At 36.9% G+C, this 23674-nt stretch overlaps 1 protein-coding gene across 9 annotated transcripts in view; it reads left to right on the top strand.

The window, feature by feature from the left end:
• The window catches only part of LOC112049107 (anillin), a 62992-nt gene that overhangs the window by 36861 nt on the left and 2457 nt on the right, over nucleotides 1-23674 (top strand). For 4 of the 9 annotated variants that reach the window (XM_052884955.1, XM_024086872.2, XM_024086876.2 and 1 more), the window contains exons 8-20: nucleotides 2177-2427; nucleotides 5423-5654; nucleotides 6290-6488; nucleotides 14653-14728; nucleotides 15712-15858; nucleotides 16818-16967; nucleotides 18002-18160; nucleotides 18821-18911; nucleotides 19568-19714; nucleotides 20269-20411; nucleotides 20957-21037; nucleotides 21265-21432; nucleotides 22674-22874. In XM_052884955.1, coding sequence (XP_052740915.1) covers nucleotides 2177-2427; nucleotides 5423-5654; nucleotides 6290-6488; nucleotides 14653-14728; nucleotides 15712-15858; nucleotides 16818-16967; nucleotides 18002-18160; nucleotides 18821-18911; nucleotides 19568-19714; nucleotides 20269-20411; nucleotides 20957-21037; nucleotides 21265-21432; nucleotides 22674-22874 — 2045 coding nt within the window. The remainder of the gene's footprint in view (nucleotides 1-2176; nucleotides 2428-5422; nucleotides 5655-6289; nucleotides 6489-14652; nucleotides 14729-15711; nucleotides 15859-16817; nucleotides 16968-18001; nucleotides 18161-18820; nucleotides 18912-19567; nucleotides 19715-20268; nucleotides 20412-20956; nucleotides 21038-21264; nucleotides 21433-22673; nucleotides 22875-23674) is intronic. The other 5 variants (XM_052884949.1, XM_052884941.1, XM_024086875.2 and 2 more) reach the window with 5 other exon arrangements.

The following is a 23674-nucleotide window of genomic DNA, read 5'->3' as shown; positions in this document are numbered from 1 at the left end:
ACTACTGACCTAGAATTGTGGGTTTAATTACAATATAATCGATATCTCCTTACAACCTTACCTATATTGAGGTTAAAACAGTTAGCAGATACCAACTGACTATTCCAATAACATTATTGTAATGGCCAATCCAACTATATATTTACTAACGGACGCCCGCGACTTCGTCCGCGTGGATTTCAGTTTTTGACAAACTGTCGCGGATTTTTTTAGAACTTTTAAAGGGGAACAATTCTGTCATACATGATTTTTGCAAAACTTTTGCGCACGCAGCGTAAGTTTTCAATTGGAAACAATCCACCGATTTTGTAACATTCTTTATTGGTACTTCGCTCCTATTGGTCTTAGCGTAATAGACCAATAGGAGCGAAGTACCAATAAAGAATGTTACAAAGCCTCGATCTACTACCGAAAGATTTTTTTAAATCGGATCAGTAGTTCCTGAGATTAGCGCGTTCAATCAAACAAACAAACTCTTCAGCTTTATATTAGTATATAGATATTAGTATAGATATATTAGCAGACGCCCCGCGGTTTCTCGGGCGTAGTTACCGTTCTCGTGGGAATATGGGTGATGAAAATATGCCCATGACACCCGCAAATAACGTCGCTTTCTATTAGTAAAAGAATTTTCAAAATCGGTTCTGTTGATCCAGAGATCTAGAGATTACCCTATAACCTCATAAAGTCACAAATTTTGCCAAAGTCAAAATATATACTAGCCACTATATACTGTATATCGTGGTCAAAGTCCATTATATACTGGTCAAAACTCTTTAATAATCAATCAAAAAAGGTCAATATTCATTAGCTACTAAATTACGTCTAACTGGAACGGTCAATAAACCCAATTTCACATGTCAAAACAGGTCACCAAGGATCGTATATTATTTTCTGTTCGAGTCTTGGTGAACAGATAGCCAATACCTACCAGAAAATTGGATTGGGTGTATTTTCGCAGACGATATTCGACCATTGAAAAAACATGAGAATTAGCATGTTTTCAACATATTTCCTTCAGCTTTTCTACTTTATATTATTTTATATTATTACTTTATATTATTGAATGTCTGAGTTGTAACAAGCGTAAAGTATGACAAATAGAGACTTCAAAATAAAAATAAAAGCCTTGGTCGAACATTGGGAAAATAAAATCTCATCAATAATTTGACTAGGCAAGACAAGAGTGAATAGGCATCTTCTGGGCAAGAGCTCTTCATCTTAGACCTCATCATTGTTTTCCATCAGGTATGATTGTAGTCAAGTGGAAGCCTATAAAACAAGCGGAAAGCCACGTTATTTATGATTCTAGGCTATATTTTCTCCATTTGAATAATAATAATTAGTGTACCAGTAGGTGTAAAGTTTCCGCTTGCAACAGAAGTGCATGACTCCATTTTGCCACTGCAACTGTCAACGTGTAAATATAATATTCTAAAGGCAACTACAATAAAACAGGCAATTATGTGGTTTCCATAATTACCTACACCGCAACGCTGATGACATAGATTGTGTGTTTTTAATTTTTAAGTCCTAAATACCTACTACGTCCTAAGGTTTTTCTGTAAAACTAAAATATAAAAGTGAATGTGTTGCTAAGCGCAAATCTCGTTGGTATGGGTAGTGCCAGTTTGGGTAGGTAGGGTTAGGGTAGGGTGCAAATAGGGTAGGGTGGGTTAGGTGCAGGGTGGGAGTAGAAATGGTTAATGGTAGGGAATGAGTCAAAGCGAAGCTTGACCGGGTGCACTTGTTGTATATAGATACCAACTTGCTATGAAAGATAATGAATGGTATACATATATATTTACATATTTTCTGTCTGTTCACGCTAATTTTCAAAAGTACAAATCAAATTTTCACGCTGTTAACACGTATATTAAATGATAGGTATATCTCATACTCGTAAACTATTTTCATTAAAATGGAGGAAAATATTTCTTAGAGGAAAAATTCATGTTATTGTAACAAAAACTGAATTCCATACAACCGCGTCCTTCGCAAGTTAAAACAATTCGAATTATCTTCTAATCACACACCATGATAAGTAACAACACCTACACACCTTTATACACTTACATAATATGTACGTAAAGTTTTGGCACTAAACAATTTTTTTTTTAATTGTGTATGATGACTGGTCATACAACATATATATTTAAACTATTTGTTCTTTCAGACAAACCAACAAAAGTGGTGCAAAAAACTACATCTAAAAACAATACCCCGGAAAAGAATTCCCGAACAAATTCCAAAGACTCCCTAGCGGAAGACAACGTCAGTCAAACCTCCGTTGGAGGGGGCATCAAAGGAAAACTGGCTGCTTTATTCAATAAGGAGCAAACGATAAGCGAGACCACGATAGCGAATAAGTTCAAGCAAGAAAGAGAAAAAGAAATGGAGATGCTGCAAAACAGATTCCATTATAAGGTACGACCAGGTTTTTTAAATAAATGTATGAATAGCTCATAAGAGTCGAGTCTCCAGGATTTTTCCTTAGAGGACGTGTCTTGAACTTTTATGGCAGGCAGATTAAGTGCAAATCCTTATTAGCAAAAACCTAATGCCTAATAAGTGCAAGTTCTAACAGCACGAGTGAGACATTAGTCAGGGTTGTCTCAATATTTATTCAAAAATACAACGTGTTGCATTACTTTTTTAGGCGTCCACAGATCAGTGGACTCACTTGTATGATTTTCTACAAAGAGTACTCCGTTTGATAGGAAGCGTTCGTTTCGTACGATGCGGGTCCGTGGACGTCTGCCATAAATCGCTACTTTATTTACATCATGTTTATTTCTGTTGCTAAACCACATTGCTGTCATCCTGTCTGAAGGGCATAGTTGTTGGGGTAACAGTGACGTAGCTTGCCTTGGGCCCTATATCAAAATTAGTTGGGGGGGCCCAATAGATGTGCGGCAAATCCCGAAAATATTTTTAGCAGTTTTTTATGTTTTTTTTCTCCGGGAAGCTCCAGATTAAGACAGATTGTGGATTAAATTTCACTAATTTTTGCTCTCACAGTTAAGGGGCCCCGTATCGTTGATACGGCTGATACGGCGGTAGCCTAGCCCTTATGGGGTAATTACAGGACTAATATTGCGCCCTGGGTTGATGCACATAAGGCGACACTTAATAGGACGTGTTTAGTTTCCTTGCAAGCCCTGTGAAATGTTGCTTGTCTTTTTAGGGAATAGCTTTCCACTTACCATCTGGTGCGCTTTCTACATGGTTCTTTAATCATTGATTGGTGAATGTGTAACCTTTTCTAATATTTCTAATCCAAGAACATGAACATTTTAGAGCTGTGTTGTTTGCTCAATTGTAAATCTTTGATGAACTAGTAGTTCAATCTATACAGTATCTTGTTACTACATCATTTGCTACTAGTTTTTGTAGTTGTCGAAATGTGTATTGAAATTTCTTAGATTAAACTTCTTTTTTTACATTTCGCAATGTTACGTAAGGTACTTACACAAAGGCTTTACACAAAGATCGCTATCGTTGATCGTTTTCGTCGTTATAAGTCGTGGTGTAAATCCCCCGAACCAGTTTTGCTTCATATACTCGTACTTGAGTATTTAAGGTTTGCACATGAGGAAGTGATCGTATGCTTAACGTAGTAGAATTTTTTATTTCGGAAAAAACGGTGACGTCACCACTTCGACCCACATCTGTGTATTATGTATGCAAATTGTATTCGAAACGTGTCGCGTCTATAAAATCATGGTCTTTAAGTTTTTTCTTAACTATTTTTCCTTGTTCTTTGACTATTTTATTATGCCGCTATAGCGTAAAAATTCTAACAATGCTGTAGTTTTTCAGATAAAAGATAGTATTTAGAGAAAGATGGCCATAAAAGATCATATCCTGTGTGTCCTTTTCTAGCCCAAAATATTCCCACTATCATCTTTGGCCTACCTAAACGGTCCACTGCAGGACTATGCCTTTCCTTGTAGGAGAGGCGATATAGATATCCTCTAGTGGGTGCTTACAATGACGGTTAACGAGAAAAGGGTGATAATGTTTTATACTGAATTATCAGACGTTAATCACAATGGCCGGGTCCGGCGGTTTAAAGTCCTAAATATGTATTGGAACCTATAATAAATTATCAGATCTGTTTAATCCTAGGCAACGAACGATAAGTAAATCTTGAGAAATTCAATCGAAACCCAACGGGGTATGTAAACTTCAGAGTTGCTGAAACAGACTGTTAAAAGCAAATAGTGAAAATACGCGTCCTTAAATCTATTCCCGTCGCCATTCGAGGATTTCTGTGTTTGTTTTTGTTGGGCTAAGTGCACTTTACTTGCATTCCCATTCGAGTCATCCTTATGTTTGTTAAGGTGTTTTTCTGGTAGGGGGGCTATTTTTATTCGTCTTCGCAACTGTTTACATAACGTTTGTGTTGATATGTCTTTCATTACACAGAGTAGTGATATAGATTCTGAATCGATTGTAAAAGTTTTAATCTCTTTACGATTATTAGTTTCTATGAGCTTCACGCTATAAGTTACCAACCAGTCGTTTTAAAATTTTTCGTACGAATTTTTATGGGCACAGAATAGACTCTCTTATTTACAAAATCAATCCAAAGGCAAAAAATTAAAAAAAATGTCAGATAGTTATCCTAAAAAAACAAATTCTCTGTGACTTTATTTGCCGTTTCTGTCCAGTTTTCATAATTTCCAAAAATGTCGATTTAAAGGATGTTATGAAAATATAGTATTAGTATTTAGTTCGTATCGTAACTTTAACCATTGTACTGAAGGATGTGTTAATTTTTACACCATCTACTATATTTTCAAAATTTCCCTAAAATTCCTAGTATCATCATGGATGGTTGCGTTGTATGAGAGAAATCTGTTGTGTAACTCATTGCTATATGTTTGTTAATATAATTTGTTAGAGGCCTTAGTGAGGCAAAACCGGAGGTCGGTAACAAACGAACTACTGTCGATAGGTTAGCACTTACTACGATCTAAGTGTATTTACAAAACTGTTTGTTATAGAATGCTCTTATCTAATGAAATCGGTAGCTTAAATCTTTCTATGTTATGGTTTTCGATATTTATTCTACCATTTTTTCAGCATATCATCCCGAAGATGATGCCTTTTGATCCAATTAGTCGTCTTTCGTCGCCACACAAAGTGAAATCATATTTTCTAAATAATGCAAACAATTATTGCAAAATGGAATCTGCTTTTTAGTGCGTTCTCCTTAGTATCGCATGCCTAAACCGGTTTAAACATGCGATACTTGCATGCATTGTTGAATTGTTTATTTTGGAGGTATTCAAATGTTTTCTACGAGTACAACTTTTTAACTTAGGCTATTTTTCTTACTTCGTTTAAGCCGAACGTCGTGTATTCCCATAAAGTAAATCCTAATGTAGTTAATTAATTATCTTTTTCTTTCCAGCCTCAACCACCTCAAAAGCCCGACAACAATGACTCGGACGAGGATCAAAATGAACACGAATCTGAGAAAATACCACTCATGGGCAGCACGACGAGCTTATCCCAAGTGTTCAAGAAGCCTGAAATTATTGCCAACATGCCCAAAGTTAAGTTCGATGACAAGATTGATCCGAAGGATGAGAAGGAAATAGAACACGAAAAAGTAGTTGGCTCTCAACCTGTTAAAAGGAGGAGTAAGTATGAAATATTTGCTTTGATAATGCTCAGAAAGATCTTATTTACATTATGAGATCCAGATAAATCTGTATTTTAAAATGTTTCTTTCCCTAACTGTAAAAAAACAGTGGAGACGAATTACCAGAATTAGTCAAAAGACTTAAGTTAACAAATGCAAAAATACGATAACTTTTTTAGATGTCCCTCTGTTTCGCTAAAATCAGACAGAAAAGTGACTCATCCGACTACTTTGTGGCCAATCAAATGAATTCTTATCTCAAAACTAGGTCGCTGAAATTAACAGACCATTGTTTTACAATAAATCTGCAATTTGTCACAGTGACCATTTACCGTTTATCTTTTCGTGTTTAATTGCCTTTATAATTAAAGTGTTCATTGAATTGAAAATAATTCTTTTCTCATCGATATTTCACTAAAAGTCGGAAGGAAAAGTATCATATAAAGTATAATCATCAAATAAAATTAATTGAAGTTGATACAAAGCACCGTTAGCTTTAGATTGTGTGGTCGATAAAATAGTCCAAAACCACGGAACGGGATTATTTGCGGTGGTATAGATTACATTGAACGGTCTTATGAAAATTCCTATGAAACGTAAACGCTTACTTATCCTTATTCTTTTGAATTCCAGGTTCGCAGTCTCAAGACTCTCCAGTGGTTTTATCAGTTCTAGAGGACGTGAAACGGATAAAAGTAAATGGGACAAACACTACAAAAGAAAATGGTACCATCGTCCAACAGCCCACCAGTTTGTACCCTCACCTGTCCGACATCGAAACTGACAACTCCAACAACACGCAAGAGGAATATTCGGATTGCGGTGGATCTAGGTGCGGTCATTATGCCTTAGAATGCGTTTTCTTCTTCCTTTGCATTTGAAGCACACAATTTGTTGGCTAAACATTTTTGGACAATATTGTATGACTGTGGTAATTACTAGCCATTATTGAGCATTTTCTGGATTTTGAACCCAATGCCATCGAAAAATGCGTTTTTAGGCGTTGCATTGAGATTTATTCAAAGATTTGTCCAAATGTTTGAGCACAAAGATTTGACCCAATATTTGAGCACAAACATATTTTGTTAAAATCTTTTACCAATCAAAACCTTTGGACTGTGTCGTCAGTTTCAGACACATTAAAGTTATTTATAAAAGTCGACATAATTATATATACAACCAATAACACACTACTAGTTGAGGAAAACTTAACGAAGAAATAACATTAATAAAAACGCCACTCCTAAATTCTTTTGTACCTTCTACGTAAGAGGTACCGTATCATCGGATTTCTTAGTAGATTGTTAATTGTATTCATATCACTACTTTCTAGTAGTTAATTTAATATGTAGGTTATAGTTAAAGAAAACCCAAAAAAATTGAGACGAGAAAGTTGTTTTAGACTTATCTAATATACCCAATTTTGTCTCTTGCTATCTGTCATTTATTTAATGTAAGTAAATGACAGTAGATCTTTTGATCCAGATTGTCCGCGTAGTGAAGTACCACGATATTAGGAATTACATTCCTTTAATAACGAATAAGTAATGCAATGCATTAAGAGTAAGTAGGATTATGACCAATTAATGAAACTTCAATGTCTTTTTTACTTGTCTGATTATATTCCGTTTAAATACGTTATATTCCGAACAAAGGGTCAGTATTATTCCTTTGTGCAAAGTCTTACTCATTATTGCCTTGGCCTTTTCCCTCCAATTTTGTCGGCACAAACTCAAGGTGTTTCAGATTTCTATCGTATCTGAAAAATCAAAGATTTGCGTTTTTGAAACATTGAGGAAATCCTACCCTGTTTTAGACATTTTGTTTTTTAAATTCTCTAATTTTAAACATTGCAAGTGTTTGTGTGAAAAGTTAAGCTCTCAAATGAGCTTAACTTTACTGTGAAGTTTCTGTTAAATTAATTAAATTCTGCTACTAATTCTAAACATGATTTATATTTCTTTAGAAACTATGCCAATATTTGTTGTACTTTAGTTTAGGATTTACAACCTCGCATACATGTAGGTCTAGATGATATTGCAACGTACTACATAGTTGGAGATGCGGGTGCATTGTAGATAAAAATGGTTGTGTCTCATTGACACCTTTGCTTAGATCTAGTGTGGTTAAAGGATTTTATGCCTTATTATAATGTTACACAAAAGACTACTTTGGCATGATCGTTACGAACCTTGGTATACTGATGGAGTTACATTGCGTACTGTGTTACATTTATGTACTATAGCTACTTATTATGTAGCTATAATTAGGATTGTCAGACAATGAAGTAGTACAAAATTAAGATTTGTCTGACAATAAAAAATCGCGAAAATAAAAACCTGTTAAAAGTATGATAACCGTTCTATAAAGTAGTTTAGAGAGAAATCTTCATTATGTGCCTATGTAATATTTCGACTGAATTTTGTATGAAAGTATTTTTTGTAGTTCTTCTATTTGGACTGTTTATGGATGTGTCAATTTAAATTCGAAAGTAGGATATAAAATCTTCTCTTATTGGAATATTTGTGATTCAGAATGCAGTGTTGTAGTCATGGAATGTGAAAATGGGGTTTTTGCCAATGTCATTGCTATGAATGATTTCTTGAAAGTTTCCGTTAATGTTACGCAATATATATTTTAAACTACCTTCGTGAATATAGTTCAGGAATTTTAGAGGTACGTTTTCTTTAAGATATTGACAATACATTATTCTTAAAACTATACATAGTACTAGAACTAGATAGTTAGCCGCCCATTCATGTATTAATCCACAAGAGTTCCCACTTGCGGATATGTGCAAAAATAGACTTTTTATATGAATATTAGCACATCTTCAATTCACATCATGTAAGACAAAATCTACTTAAATCTATTAGATATAACAAAGCATGAAAATATATAAATATCATTACGATTATAAGACTGTAACGTTGCCTATTGCTAGAGTAGCTTAGATTATATATAATTTATATCCTAGTTTAGTACTTACTTGACTACTTAAAATTACTATAAACCTGTTTACTGCAAGGCCTACATAATGTTTGCAAATAATATAAACACAATGTTCAAACATAAATTAAAATTATAAGGAAAATTGAAATCACGTTATACGAGTATGTAGTGTAGTCAGTACACGTATAATAAATTACATATCTATACGTAGTAAAAAATATATATTCTATATTCTATATAATCCGTTTTCTCGTACTCGTAAGTCCATTTGACTTAGGATGTTGGTGTATGATAGACCAAGCCAGTTTATGTGTATACAGGGTGCTCGGGAGTATTTCCCATAACTTCAAGGTGTTGACGAGTACACTTATAGGAGCCGAATTGCATGACTAATATTGTTTTTAACTTTTTATGTTTTCGTACAAAGTAATTCAAATAATTCTGACTATTCATGTAACACACGCCTTTATCTAGACTTGCATTTTAAAATTTCAAAGTTTGGCTACGTCATAATTATAACGATGCTTTTAAGAGACACATTTTGAGATCTATTTACAAAATAAATGTTATTTACTCGGAAAATATAAATTTTAGAACACATGTTCTTTAAACATTTTAAATTAATTTTCGGTAAAGAATATAACCCCAGAGTTATGGGAAATACTCCCTAGCACCCTGTATAACTGAAAGTTCGTTTAGAACGTTCCTTCAGTTTTACACACCAACGCAGTCTGTCAACAATCTAAAGGCGCGTGTCCATTAGGAGCAGTAAAGTTTACCGTTTGACGACTGTCATCTCTAGCTGTCCTCACTATAACTACTTTTATCCTTGAACAACAGTCGTGGCTAGGTGTTCTCATTGGATCGGACCGATATTATTGGCTCTGTGTTCTTTCTGCGGTTTACCGTCTCTGTATAACGTGACGGTCTTTACCGTTTTACGACTTACATGCTAGCCGTTGACATTACCAAGATAATATGTCGTCACAGTTAAAATGGTGTCGTGGACAGTTGCCGTCCTATATGCTAATACCTCCATTTAAATACACAAGCCACGACACTTCAAACCGCACGGTAAAATGTCGTTCCAACAATGGGAAAGCAGCCTAATGTCAAATGCACACCTTACCACAATGGCGGATTTACAATTTTTTTTGCCGCCAGTAGACTGTTAATTTTAAGCCCCCTACTGACTTCTGAAATTCGCTACTCTACTCCCATTTTTCATATATAGACAGACAGGCGAGAGTATTTAGTTAGCACAGTTTAATACAGATGATAAAGTACGCAAATTTTAGTATTTTACTTTATTACTATAATGTACACTACGTACAGTATTAGAATATTAGTTATATTTTCAACACTCGGTTTTTGTTATGTATATTTAGAAATGTTTTTCTTTATTTCTGTAAAGCAAAATGTTTTGGCCTTTGGGTCAAATTTGCTGCCCTAGGCTCCAGCCTACTCAGCCTACTAGTAAATCCGCCACTGGCTTATCACAACATCTAATGCCAAACAAACAAACGTGACAAACAATACCAACATTGCATTTTCCGTATATGCACAAAATCGTCTTGTTTAGCTAACTTAATTAATACAAGTAGATCGATAGGGATCTAACCGTAGTTTTTGTCTCGACAATACGATCTAGTGTACATTAGAAATACAATTTATAGGATAACACTATCTGGATAATATTAACTCACATCTCCCTAAGATGACTTTTTTAAATTGACTGCGTTTTTAGATTACGCCATTGTAAAGCGTTTTTTATTTGGTTTTTTACTATCTTTTTTTATTAAATCGCAAAATTTGTAATGTTTACAAACTGTTACAATTTAAATAAATCTGTTTTCATGTTCTATTATGGTAAATATCGCAATTAGGCCAAATCTAAAAATTGTAGTTCACAAATAAGTTTTCAAGTATTTATTTGATACTATTTTAATTTACTTAAAATAGTTATTCAAGTTATAAAATACTATATAATGTCTCATCATATACTTTATTTCCTATGCATTTTGAGTTAGGAGTACATCTTGAGTAAGCATAGTGCTTATAACTAATAAGATTTAAACCTTAATTACTTCAAATTAAAGTGGACCTAATCACTACTGTATAAAGTTCACTTTACGTTGAAGTAAATTGAGGTTTAAATCTTATTAGTTGGACGCACTATGCTTACGCAAGATGTACTCCTAACTCAAAATGCATAGGAAATAAAGTATATGATAGGCTATTATCGTTCACACACGTTCATTGCCGTACCACGCGACGTCGCGTGACGTGACGTCGCCTTTTACGCCGTGGCCGGTAATGCGACGCCGCGAGGTGGTCCCTGACAATCTTGTACGAGCCGTAGAACATCGGCCAATTAAGTAATTTCAAGATTTTGGCTTAGCAATGAACGTATGTGTAAAAATATGACCAATAGCGTTTGCAATTATTGCGATGCAATATTTATATACTAGAGGCAATGCGTTTATGCCTCTATAGGTCGCAGGCCACTGATAAAAAAGCGTTTTAAAAGAGCGTTTTTATTGATAGGACTAGAACATGAACGCAATCGCGTCTGAATGTGGCAATATCTTAATATTTGTTTTTGCTTTGTGGAAGTATAAAAAAACGTATCAAAGTATAGTCGAAAGCAATCTTTAGGACGTATTGGAATATCGTGCGTTAAGCTGCGTAATACAATTTAGATTGCCAGCGGTAACGTAGCGGGGCGGCGGCAGGGAATAAATTCCACGCGCTCGCTTTATGTATTCCGAGACGTAGAAAAGTATCCATCCGACTATATTTAGTTATCAAATCATGTTCTGTATCTATGTATACCGAGGCATTTGTTCAATTCTTTTTCAGCTAGCATAATTGTGTCATAATAAAAAAAACGTCTTTTTCAGGTTTTTATATTTTTTAAGTTGTTGTCTGTGATAATAGAAACGTTTTCTATCGGATTTTTGTAAAAATAAACTTTTAAAACCTATTCTTATGTATTTCATTCTCCCTGCTTTGTTGTAAATATTGGTACACTTTATTCAGGTTCTCAGTGTATAAATAAACGCTTTAACAGCCGTTCACTCTAACTTGGCTGACGCACTTGACTCAAAAATATAAATACTTATTTGAAATTGAGGATTAGTTATAATGGCGGTCCGAAAACCCCACAACATTAAGGATTTCAAAGGAGGGATAAGGGAAAGGAGATGATGATGATGATGATGATTACTTATAATGGTGCCTTTTTGTTTACTAGTTAAGGAAACAAACAAAGCGATAGTTCACCTGACGATAACCCATCGCTAAAACGTCATCTCTGTTATATTAGATAGGCTTGGCCAGGGGCGTAGCTACCGCTGTATCAGCCGTATCAATGACGAGCTGACGCCGCGCGGTTTCACCCGCGTGGTTCCCCTTCCCGTAGGAATAACGGGATAATATATAGCCTATAGCCTTCCTCGATAAATGGGCTATCTAATACTGAAATAATTTTTCAAATCGGTCCAGTAGTTCCCGAGATTAGCGCGTTCAATCAAACAAACAAGCATACTCCTCAGCTTTATATATTATTATAGATACGGGGCCCCAGACTACACGGGCCTCTTACGTGTGAAAGCAAAAAATAGTAAAATATAATCCAGAATCACATTGAATCTGGTGCTTTCCGAAAAAAACTGCCTTTGGAGTTTCATTCCAGAATTGACAAAAGTAAAAAAGCAAACCCGTTTTTTTTTTCGGGTTAAGCGGGCACCCAAAATTTGGAAACATCCTACATATTATGTTAAACAGTCACTGTCATATTATTTGTTTTCAGCAAGCATGTTTTTCGTTTGAGAGAAATTTACCCTCCATTTGGGCTCCCCTAACTAATTTTGATGCAGGGCTCGGTACGCCACTGGCTTAGGCTTGACTACAATGATGGCTCATGGAGAGGAATGCTTAGGTCTTCGTTGGGGGCGCGTTTGTCTAGAAGATGCCTATTCAATCTTGTCTTGAAGATGCGCAAATCATATATGGCAGGAAATACTGGAAGGGCATTTTCCACATCTTAGCTGGTCTATTTAGAAACTTCTTGGTAAAACGTTTCATGCATGACCATTGGAGCCAGGCCCCCTTACTTATAGGAGAGGTGTGACGCTCCAATACGGGTTAATAGGATTAGGGTGATAGGGATCATTAGATAGGGTATATTGAACGTTAATAATGACCGTAGGATTACCTCGCATTATCTAATTCTCAGTTTATAATCGTAGGAACATTGTCTATAATGTAATTGAGAATATTGCCATAACATTAAAACAATGCAAAAACAAGCATCGCAATAATCTGCATTGTACGAAACTTCTGCGTAGACTGCATAGAGAAAATGCTTCTGCTGTAGAGAAATTTCTTCGAGCAAACTTATAGGTTTCTCGCACTGGAAATATATGTAATTTTCCATCTTCATATAACCGTTCCATCTTCATACTACCGTTTTTCTACAATGGTAAAAAAAACTATTCAGATCGATCAAGCTATTTTGAGTTTTAGCTAAAGTAACGACTTTAGACGACGATTTAAAATCTAATATCCAATCTAACTTCTAAATCTAACAATATTACAAACCCGAAATTTCGTTCCATGTAATTAAACGGATTTTGATGAATCTTTATAGTAATATAGCGTATACATTTGAATAATACCTATGCATCAATTTATAAAGGTTTTCTTTGTGATATGGCAACGACAAAGGCCAAATGGTCGAAATAGTGAGCCAATATATTTAAATTTAATACTAACTTACTTGATTTACCTGGCTATGTGGTTAGTTTGTACCCTGTAGAAGTAGGTGCAAGAGGATTACGAACAAAATCTTTATATAACTTGCAGAAAGACCTACATTAAAATAGATATCCAAAGGATAGCTCTAGTAGGATCTTACCAAATTTGGCTAGAGAACAAACAACACGAACGGAGAAGATGATTGTTGGTTAACTGCGTTATTCAAGGATATCCTTAACCCTACACCCGTCGAGCACCAGTCAAGAGCTCTTTCGGTATTGAATGTACCTAACTATCTTTTTACGCTATTTATATTAGTAATTGGGATAAATAATTAAATAGTTATTACGATGAGAATGGCCTAAGCAGCGCCCCATTATTTAAAGCCTTGACTGCCATCTTGTAAATGTATGAGGCGCTGATGGAAAGGAAAGATGAGGTTGACGTATTGAATGTTAGTAATATCTCAGCTATACACTAGATGGCGTTTACCTTTCAATTTTCATACTTTTATAATATGCGCAAATGCGTTTCATTCTTCTCTGTAAGGCAAGACAGTTTAGACAGTAAGTACATAAAATCCTTTCAAATAACTTCTTCTCAATCTCGTTGGTCCAGTGGTATTGGTATTCCTATATGGTTACCGAACAAGAGGTCCTAGGTTCGCCTTTAGGGCAACAGTATGCTAACATACGAGTAGCGGGTATCATATGAGATAGTATGTATGTAATGAAATTTTTGAAAAATATATTCTTTCATTGTAGACCTTATTTTACACTAGATGGCGTTGGTGATGAACCTATCGTTTGATAGTTCCACAAACATACATAAATGTTAATTTTATGCGGCTGTATGATTAAAATCGATTACAATTTAAAATTGTTGTAATTTATGAAGAATTACAAATGTATAAAATTCAAAACTCATTTATTTCAATTAGGCTTAGTTTAGAAGCATTTTTGAAAAGTCAGGATTATGTCATAATTTAATTTACTCTAATGGTGGTAATAATGGTCGAAAACTTAAAATTAAGATACGAGGTTTCCAAACGCGCCTTGGTCCAAGTAGAGCCCACAACGTACTCAGCCAAAGTTTATACATGTACGAAGCTCACCAAGTTATAAATATGTATTTGCGTTTATGTAAACTATGTATTTTTACCTGAGAACCTGAAATTTTATTTACAGCATAGCTAGAAGAATGACATACAGGATATATAATTAATTTTAGCAATTTAATGGTGTTGGAGAAACAAAAATATAACATTCCTTTCTTGTTTTTAGCACCGAAAATATTCCTGGAAGATTAAACAAATCAGACAACTGGGCAGACTCTTCCTTTGGTCGTGAAGTGCTCAATGTAAGTTATAGAGTTTTATCCCATCAAAACATTTTCATGTAAAATATTGTCAAACGAATGGCAAAAAAAATATTAAATCTCCTGAAGAGCCATGCTCCTAGCTCAACGTACACGCGTTTACCGACACTCGTATAGTAAAGTGTTATTTGTGAATCATAGTCGAGTAAGTTTTTTTACATACCCTACACTTTAGTCGCAATGACTTGGTCGCTGGTTTGCCCAAGCTCGACCAAGAGATGGCAGCAGTAGTTTTGTCGCTATGGTGTTAACGATATTTAATTCCCGTTCCATTATATTTATTGATTTAATATGGGAGCTACGAGTATGTAATTAATTAAATAAACGGCCGAATAGTAACACCAGACCAGCAGGGCTATTCTGTAACGATGTTTTGTATAACTTGCATTTGCGAGATTCGAATTCACCTCTATCTTTCTCTTTCTATACTATATTGTTAGACAGAGAGATAGAGAGGTGAATTCGAAACTCGCAATTACGAGATTCAAGAACATCATTACGGAATAGCACTACTGAAGTGAGATATAACAAATTCTTGAATTGTGAACGAGCTGAAGTATGTTTCAGATAGCATGGGTACGGTGACGGTTCGTTTCACTCTTAAATATAGATTCACGATAATAGAACGTATTATGAATGTCATAAGGCAAATGTCACAGTACCCATGCTATTTGAAAACATTAGGAATCAAACTCAGGTCGTCCTAGTCATAATTCATGACCACAGCTTTTTAATTTCAACTCGATACCTCCACACGTTACTGAGATAAAGGGTCTTGACAGACAGACGGACAGACTGACAAGGGATCCTATAAGGTATTTTCGTTTCGTTTTTTTTCGTTTTAGGTATGTAGTCCTAGAAAGAGAATTTCACGTGTACCGTACGATCTCTTCTTTTTTGAGTATCTGCTAGCTAACAATATGTATGTTTGTGTACTTAAACTGACTTAAGACATTTCCTTGAAGGTCGTAAAGAAGAACAACACGAGCTACAAGAAGGCTGTGCAGAGTGACTCAGAGGAGTCTGCTTGCGACAGCGAGCTGGATGACTTGTTGGACGAGGCGCTCGAGGTGGAGGGGCCCACGCCGCCCAAGGTTAACAAGGTGATTGAGGTAAACTAATACAAGGAACCTACTCAATCATCGTCATCATCATCATCATATCTTCACAAATGTAATCTAATTAACCGAGTTCAAAAAGGAGGAGTTTCTGAAGTTGATCTGTATGTTTTTTTTTATCTGTACACCGACTACTCGAAGACGTTTGAACCGATTTGATTTTTTTTTTAATTTAAAAGTGTAGGTATACTCCATGTGGTCCCATAGCCCTGATGATCCTGGAGAAATCGAGGAGAACTTTCAAAAAATATAGAGGCGACTAATATGTTTGTTAAAGTCATTAGGTATTTTAAATCACAGCAATTTAATGAAGGTCTGGAAGGTCTTATCTGATGATGGAGCCAAAATACAGACAAGGGAACTTCTCACCGATTTACAGACGTTACCTTGTGTTTGGGCTTGATTAATTTATATTGATGAGAACTTTCCATCGAGATTAAGGGGGGTCGAATTTAAGAGGGGAGGGAATGGTAGTGTGTTGATTTTATGTAGGAAAGTAATGTTTTACACTTTGTATATATTTTACACTAAAAACGGAAAAATAAATAAAATTTTAATAATAAAAATACAACCGACTTAAAGTTTAGTTTATTGGGTTCGTTTTTTGCGTTTTGAAGTCGGTTGTATTTTTTATAATTATTCGTCTTTATATTGTGGCCAAGCAGCAGAGACATTGCTTATAAACTCACACCATGCTAGTGCTTGCATTTAAGCTCACGAGCAAAATTACGAACAATACGGTCGTAAGATGAAACGGTACCTAAATCTGAAATTCTTGGTCTATCACCTGATCATTACATAACAAAGCTAAACATACTTCTCAGCCCTTGTCTCCCTCTTTCGAAAACTAGAAAAATGTATGGGAATGACATTTGCTATCGACAGATCACGTAATCGAGATCTGTCATTCCCAAACAAATGATATTTGGCCATAATGTGGGAGACGGTTACAGCACGACAGTCTGTCGTCATCGAGTTTCGTGTATCAGGAGAAGCAGTTCAAGTCGCCGCTGAAGACGCCGCAACAGATTCACACCCCCGCCAGGGCGGACCGCGGGGGCGAGCTAGTGCACAGCGTCAGCTTCTACCGGCGCATGCAAGCGGTGAGCATCGTAGACCATAGCTTGGCAAATTCGTTCGTAACACTCCCGATGGCTCTTCGAACTAGTTCGAAGAGCCGATGGACGTTGGGGTCCCAAAGTGCTGGAATTGCGACCCCGCACTAGTAAGCGCAGTGTTGGCCGACCCCCACCAGGTGGACTGACGACATCAAGCGAGTCGCAGGGATTCGCTGGATGCAGGTGGCTCAGTATCGTGATGTTTGGAAGTCCCTACAAAAGGCCTATGTCCTGCAGTGGACGTCCATAGGCTGATATGATGATGACTCCCGATGGCCCGCGCGGGCCGTTAGGGGGTAGCGATGCTCCGCTCGCACGACTTTATACCCACGCAGTCCGTTCCCCCCGTCGCCCGCATGTCATAGGAATGTCATCAACGAACTTGTCAAGCTATAGTATCAAATTACACGCAAATCCTGTTGCCAGTTTTAAAGTTTTGGATGTTCAAATTAAGAAATATTAAACTTTACATACATTCTTCTAATTGCTACAATACTTTTTTTCTAATTGCTTCTGATGCTTCTCCTGTTCTCACTAATCCTTTATACATATTCCTCAGCTTAAGGTCTGATCTTTACTGGACGTGAATTGGACTGGACTGAAATTAGAATGTCCCAAATATGTTTCTCCTTAGCCTTCCCCTTACAAATATTCCAACATTTCCATTCATCTTTCCTCTATGAATCTCTTTTGTTAAATGTTCTTTCTTCATTCTCTAACGCCCAAAATCGCCCCAATCATCTCTAGCGCATATAATTTACTTTTGTGCTTCTGTCACACACAAAACAACTTACCCACCCCCACCTTTTTTTCATTCACGGGCGCCATTTTGATAAATGATATCGCCTATGACATTATCACTGTTCTGACGAACTCAATGACACCTCATATGTCAAAAGCTGTAGGGCGAGGCATAAAAATGGACACACATATACACATACATACGCTCGAAAAACATTACCCTTCTTCTGACGCAGTCGGGTAAAAAGCTTTTAAATAATAAAATGTTATGCGTGCAGTGCGGCACACCGTCGACGCCATTACGCGTGGTAAAGCATGCGTCGCCTGAACGCGAGATCCCGCCCACGCCGGAGCCCGTGGCAGCCGTCACCACGGTTCGCCAGCGCATCAAGGAGCTACAGAACGAGATATCCAAGCAGCAGACCGTCATATCACAGGTATACATATATATCGATTAACTGTATATTGTATGCCTGTATTTTGTAAGCAGTTGTATGAAATTAGCATTTGTATCTACAGGTTAAGAGAGGAGCAGTGTTATGTAGGTGATACGATAGTTCATTATATTATACGTAATTCTGCGATAAATCGATGTTTTATTGAGTACATTACAATATCTGGGAAACAGAACTTTGGTCTGTGTTTTTTTTGAGCAAAAGAAAATATCTTTATCAATTAGTTGAAGATCTGTATCATAAACGATCTTCATATTCAAAATTTCCTGGCCAAACTATTATTGAAGATTTTTAACTATCATTCATGATAGTCTTGCCAGGAAGTTTTGAATTTGATTACATTTCCAATACAGAATTGGTCGGGAGTTTTAAAGGCAGAGGCAGAGACTTACTCCCAGTATATTTTTAGATGTACTAAAGATATAAAACACTTTTCATCCTATAAACAGATTATCATTCATTAAGGTCATTAAGGTCTAATACGGATTTTTTTTTAGTTTAGGCTAAATACATTGTGCCTCACATTAAAATTCATCTACAAAGACTCTACAATATCCTTCGATGTGTTTGCATTACTTGGAAACTGTTTTGCGAATCCATAGATTCACTAACGAATAACATAACTATTTATTTTTATTACAGGCCAGTCAAGCTCTTAACCTGTGCGCGTCGACCATAGAGTTTAGTGGATCAACAGAGCAAGCTGAAGGCGAGAGACTGTTGTTATTGGCGAGTGAGTATGATCTCTTACAGTCAACAAAAAACTTACATACAATTTGTTTAAAAACGCCAAACGTTAGTGTTTTGCAATTTTATTGAGAGAACCCTTTGGTGGTGTTCTATACAGGCAAACAATGTACGTTAACTGATATAAGAGTTAATAGAACAAAACCTTACCATTCTTTTTTTCTTACATAGCATCTGTGTTGTCAATGAATTAAGCCACTTGTAGTATCTTTGAATCAGACTTTCTCGCGTGATTGAATTAGAAATGAACTGATCCGTAGAAGAACCAAAGTCATCGATGTAGCTAAGCGCGTCGCAAACCTAAAGTGACAATGGGCGGTATGAAGAGCTGATTGTTGTTGGGGTATGGTGGTATGGTGTTCAAGATAGTGTAGTTTGAATGTCGTAACAATGTCTATGTCTTATGGACGTCCATCGGCTGTTAATGATGTTATCTCTGTGCCAATGTTTTCATACTGTGACGATTGCCTAACCGTAAACGCGAATTTATGAGGAATTAAAACAGTCCATCCAACCATCTAGTAGCACTACTGCACAATTGTTTCAATTCCTTACAAATTCGCGTTTACGGTTACGGTTTAGTCACAGTATGAAAACATTGAAAACTCCCACTAGATAACTCTTTATGTCTGTGTCTTGTAGCTCACCGTCGCCAGGCGTGCCTGCACGAGGTGCAACGCCTGCAGGTGGAGGGCGCGGGCGCGGCCGGCACGGCGGGCATGGCCACGCTGCACATCAACAACCTTAGAGTACCGCTGCGGAGGGACTATGTGCGACAACTTAATGCAGGTAAAAAAAAAAGTTCAATAAAAAGTTAAGCCACACATAACAATGCCGTATAATTAATAGTTTGTAAATCTGTGGTTTGCCAACTGCAAACTGAAATAATGGGTACTTTTGGGTGACAAATTGCTTTTATTGTCTAAAAGTAAATAAATTTAGTGCAAAATTTAGTAGTAAAAAAAACAGTAGTAAATTTTTGTAAAGTAGATTTTGTCCATAAATAAATATATTGTATTATTGTCTACCAAATTAGACTAAACTGATTTAATTTAAATTTAAATCTCATGATTGCCAACTCAAAGAACTAATTCAGTTATCACAACAAACTTTTCTTATTGAGAATAAATTCAGCAGAATGCATAACTACCGTGAGCAAACTAACTGCCCACGATATAACGTGACGCAGACACACATATGCACAAAGTGTGATTCTGGTCCTTCGAGCCGAATAGCTGCTAATGGTTATTGCATTCTGGTCCTTCGAGCCGGATAGCTGCTAATGATTAATGCATTCTGGTCTTTCGAGCCGGACAGCTGCTAATGCTTATTGCACACCACAGATGGCGCTGTCGGCCACCACGCCGTGTGCCTGCTCAAGTGCCGCGACCGCGTGCTGGCCACCAGTATGCAACTGACGAAACCTACCGCGCCCTTGCATTTCCCTGATGAGATACGCATGGACGGACTTACTAGTGATTTCAAGGTAATTAGAGAAAATTGTTAAAGTTAAATTAATAAATCAACTTGTGATAATAATGAGAATTCAAGGAAAATATATTGTATTCTAATATAGTCTACTGAGATTTGTTTATTTGACACCTCATACTAATATTATAAAGCTGAAGAGTTTGTTTGATTGAACGCGCTAATCTCAGAAACTACTGGTCCGATTTGAAAAAATATTTCTGTGTTAGATAGCCCATTTATCAAGGAAGCCATATATTATATTATAAGGCTATATATTATCGCCGTATTCCTACGGGAACGGGAACCACGCGGCGTCAGCTAATATTCGTATATTTTGTTCAAACCTATGAAACCGTTAGGACAGCATGTGCCAGCGATATATATATCTCGTGGCGAGAAGACAATAGCTCTCAAAATGAAAGAGGTATTTTTTGGACTTCGTCGCTATTAGTCGACAATATGTCTGACAATGACATAGATACGTATAGAATGCGCATGTCCTACGTGACATTGCTAAATAACAATGTTAAAACAACGCTTATATTGAATTTTTCTTTGCAGATAACTGTAGAAATCTACCTGCTGCAAGCGTCCAAAGAAGTTCTGCCGCATGAGGTCAAATATCACATCACAAACAAAAAGGTTTGTACATCGACGTTTTTTTATCGAATATTTGCATATCTTTTAAATACCTATTCCCATTCCCCTCCAACTAGTCGGGAAAGACTGTATTAGGAGTGGGCACGACAATAGTCCAACGGGTCGGGGATCGAACCACCGCCGATGATGAGTCTGACCGCTCTTACCGTTGAGCTATTGAGGCAATTTATTTGAGGATTATAATGATGGTGATGAATGTCTATGTCCAGGGTAACTCCAAGCTGCTGACGCCGAAGTCCAAGGTGTCGGAGCTGAAGGCGCCGCGCGTGCAGAGTCCGGCCGGGCCGCACTCGGTGCGCAGTCCGCAGTTCCAGCTGCACGGGTACTGCATATTCGCCTTGCCGCAGGCCACCAGGAAGAGCTTCACTCTCAATAAGGTAACATTCTCTTTGTGCTATGGGACTCTAGACGACAACACACTCACGCACGCATGAACACTGACATGCATGCACGCACACACGAACGCGCACGAACACACGCAATGACACGCACACACGAACGCGCACGCACACGCACACACACACACACACACACACAGAATAATAATTGTAAATTGATTCCCAAGTAAATACATAAAATCATTAAACATAGGTCTGTGATCTCCACACTAGGATTCCCTGTATTGTGGTAATCACATTCTTCCACAGTAATGAAACTGGACAACAGTAAGTAACTGGAAGACAGTATAAGAAGTGTGTGACAAACAATTTAAATTAGGTAGCCAAGTTAAATTAGATGGTAAATTCTTAATGCTAAGTTTTTATAATTCAAAATAATTACATATGTTAGATAGTTAGTTAGTTTATTAAATATGCCACGAAAAACAATAATCAAAATAAAGGGATAAATTGATTGCATGTTTTAAATGTAACAGAAGTGTTTTGATTGTTATATACAATACAATTAAAGTAAGAGTGTTATTTAAACGGATTTATGATCTACTCTCATAAAATAATAATTGGCGGTGTTTGTTTGAGTTACGTCATAAGTTACTTACGCTCAAGTGGTGCCCTACTAATGCAATTTCAGATTTGAAACTGTTTCTTTGGTCCAGTTGTTAGTCAATATGCTTCCGCATCACGAGGTCGTGGATTCGTATCCTGGGTCGCGCGATATCATACTGAGATTTTCTTACTACAATGACTAATTGTGTTTTCAGAAAGTGTAAAAACTATATATATATATATATATATATATAGTGTAAGTAAACACATAATTGTGCATGTGTGCGCGCAGTGAAGTATTTGCTTAATTAATTGAGTGAATTAAAAGCTTAATTCGGATCACTTTTAGCAGTGATTTCGTAGGCACGTAACATATTTATTAGTATAAAACAGTTTGACAGTCTCTAGATACATATATCTGATGTCACTAGTCAGACGCCGTCCTCGAAGTAGCCAACGTCTGGCATCTGACAGCTGATCGGCATGGTAATTTTTATCTTTGACGTATACGAAATTGAGATTCCATGTAAAATATATCATCCGGTGCCTACTACATCAGTAGGTAGATGACATAAGTCAATTGATTTGATGTTTATTTTAATAGGTTGACAATAAAGCCAAAATTAGTGAATAGGCCAGCTGATGATATAGAAACGGTTTTGTACTCTCCCCAGGTCCCGCACGGCAGTCCGCTAGAGGGCGCCATCAACGTGGAGATCCGCGCGCGCGTGGTGGTGCCGCCGCCCGAGCCGCACGCCGCCTTCCTCACCGCCTTCGACGACGTGTCGGGGCTGGGCGCCTGGCACCGCCGCTGGTTCCGTCTGCAGCCGCCGCGCCTCGCCTACTGGAAGTACCCCGACGACGTGCAGAAGAAGGTAGGCACAGTAGTAGTACATCGTAGATTGAACATCTTGTTTTTTTTTTAATTCTTTACAAGTTAGCCCTTGATTACAATATCACCTGGTAAGTGATGATGTAATCTAAGATGGAAGCGGGCTAACTTGTTAGGAGGAGGATGAAAATCCACACCCCTATCGGTTTCTACACGACATCGTACCGGAAGACTAAATCGCTTGGCGGTACATCTTTGTCTGTAGGGTGGTAACTAGTCACGGCCGAAGCCTTTCACCAGCCAGAAACCTCAATCGGCCCAGCCGGGGATTGAACCCAGGACCTCCTTCTTGTAAATCTACTGCGCATACCACTGCGCCACGGAGGCCGTCAAAATCTTCAGAAGAATTATGAAGTGACAGCTATCTGAAGCCAGCAAAATAGCTTAACATTCTTTAAACAGATAAATTTTACATTCCTAATTCAATAAGTTAAACTTTTAAAACACAAGAGTGAGCTAAGAAGTCACGTTTAAAACTATTTTATATTAATTCTAAATGTGTGTCCAACACCTCGAACATGCCATAAATAGCTTGCGAAATGTGGTATTTTGTGGAAAGACAAACCCACATTAAAATGCCATCAGATGTCAATGTCGAAACGAAGAAACTCTACAAAAGTATTGGACTGTTGGTAGTCCAAATCAGAATTACTCATATAGCCAGAAAACTTAAAAAGAAAACCTCCTCATTTTGCGGAAAACTAAACTAATTTCAACTAACGTACTAAAGTTACAATGAAAATAGTAATTTATAACAAACTAGTAGAGTAGTGGTTCCCGTTC

Source organism: Bicyclus anynana, chromosome 2, assembly GCF_947172395.1.
Source record: "Bicyclus anynana chromosome 2, ilBicAnyn1.1, whole genome shotgun sequence".
Taxonomy (NCBI): domain Eukaryota; kingdom Metazoa; phylum Arthropoda; class Insecta; order Lepidoptera; family Nymphalidae; genus Bicyclus; species Bicyclus anynana.
Note: the sequence above shows the minus strand (reverse complement) of the source record. Positions and strands in the feature narration are given on the sequence as shown.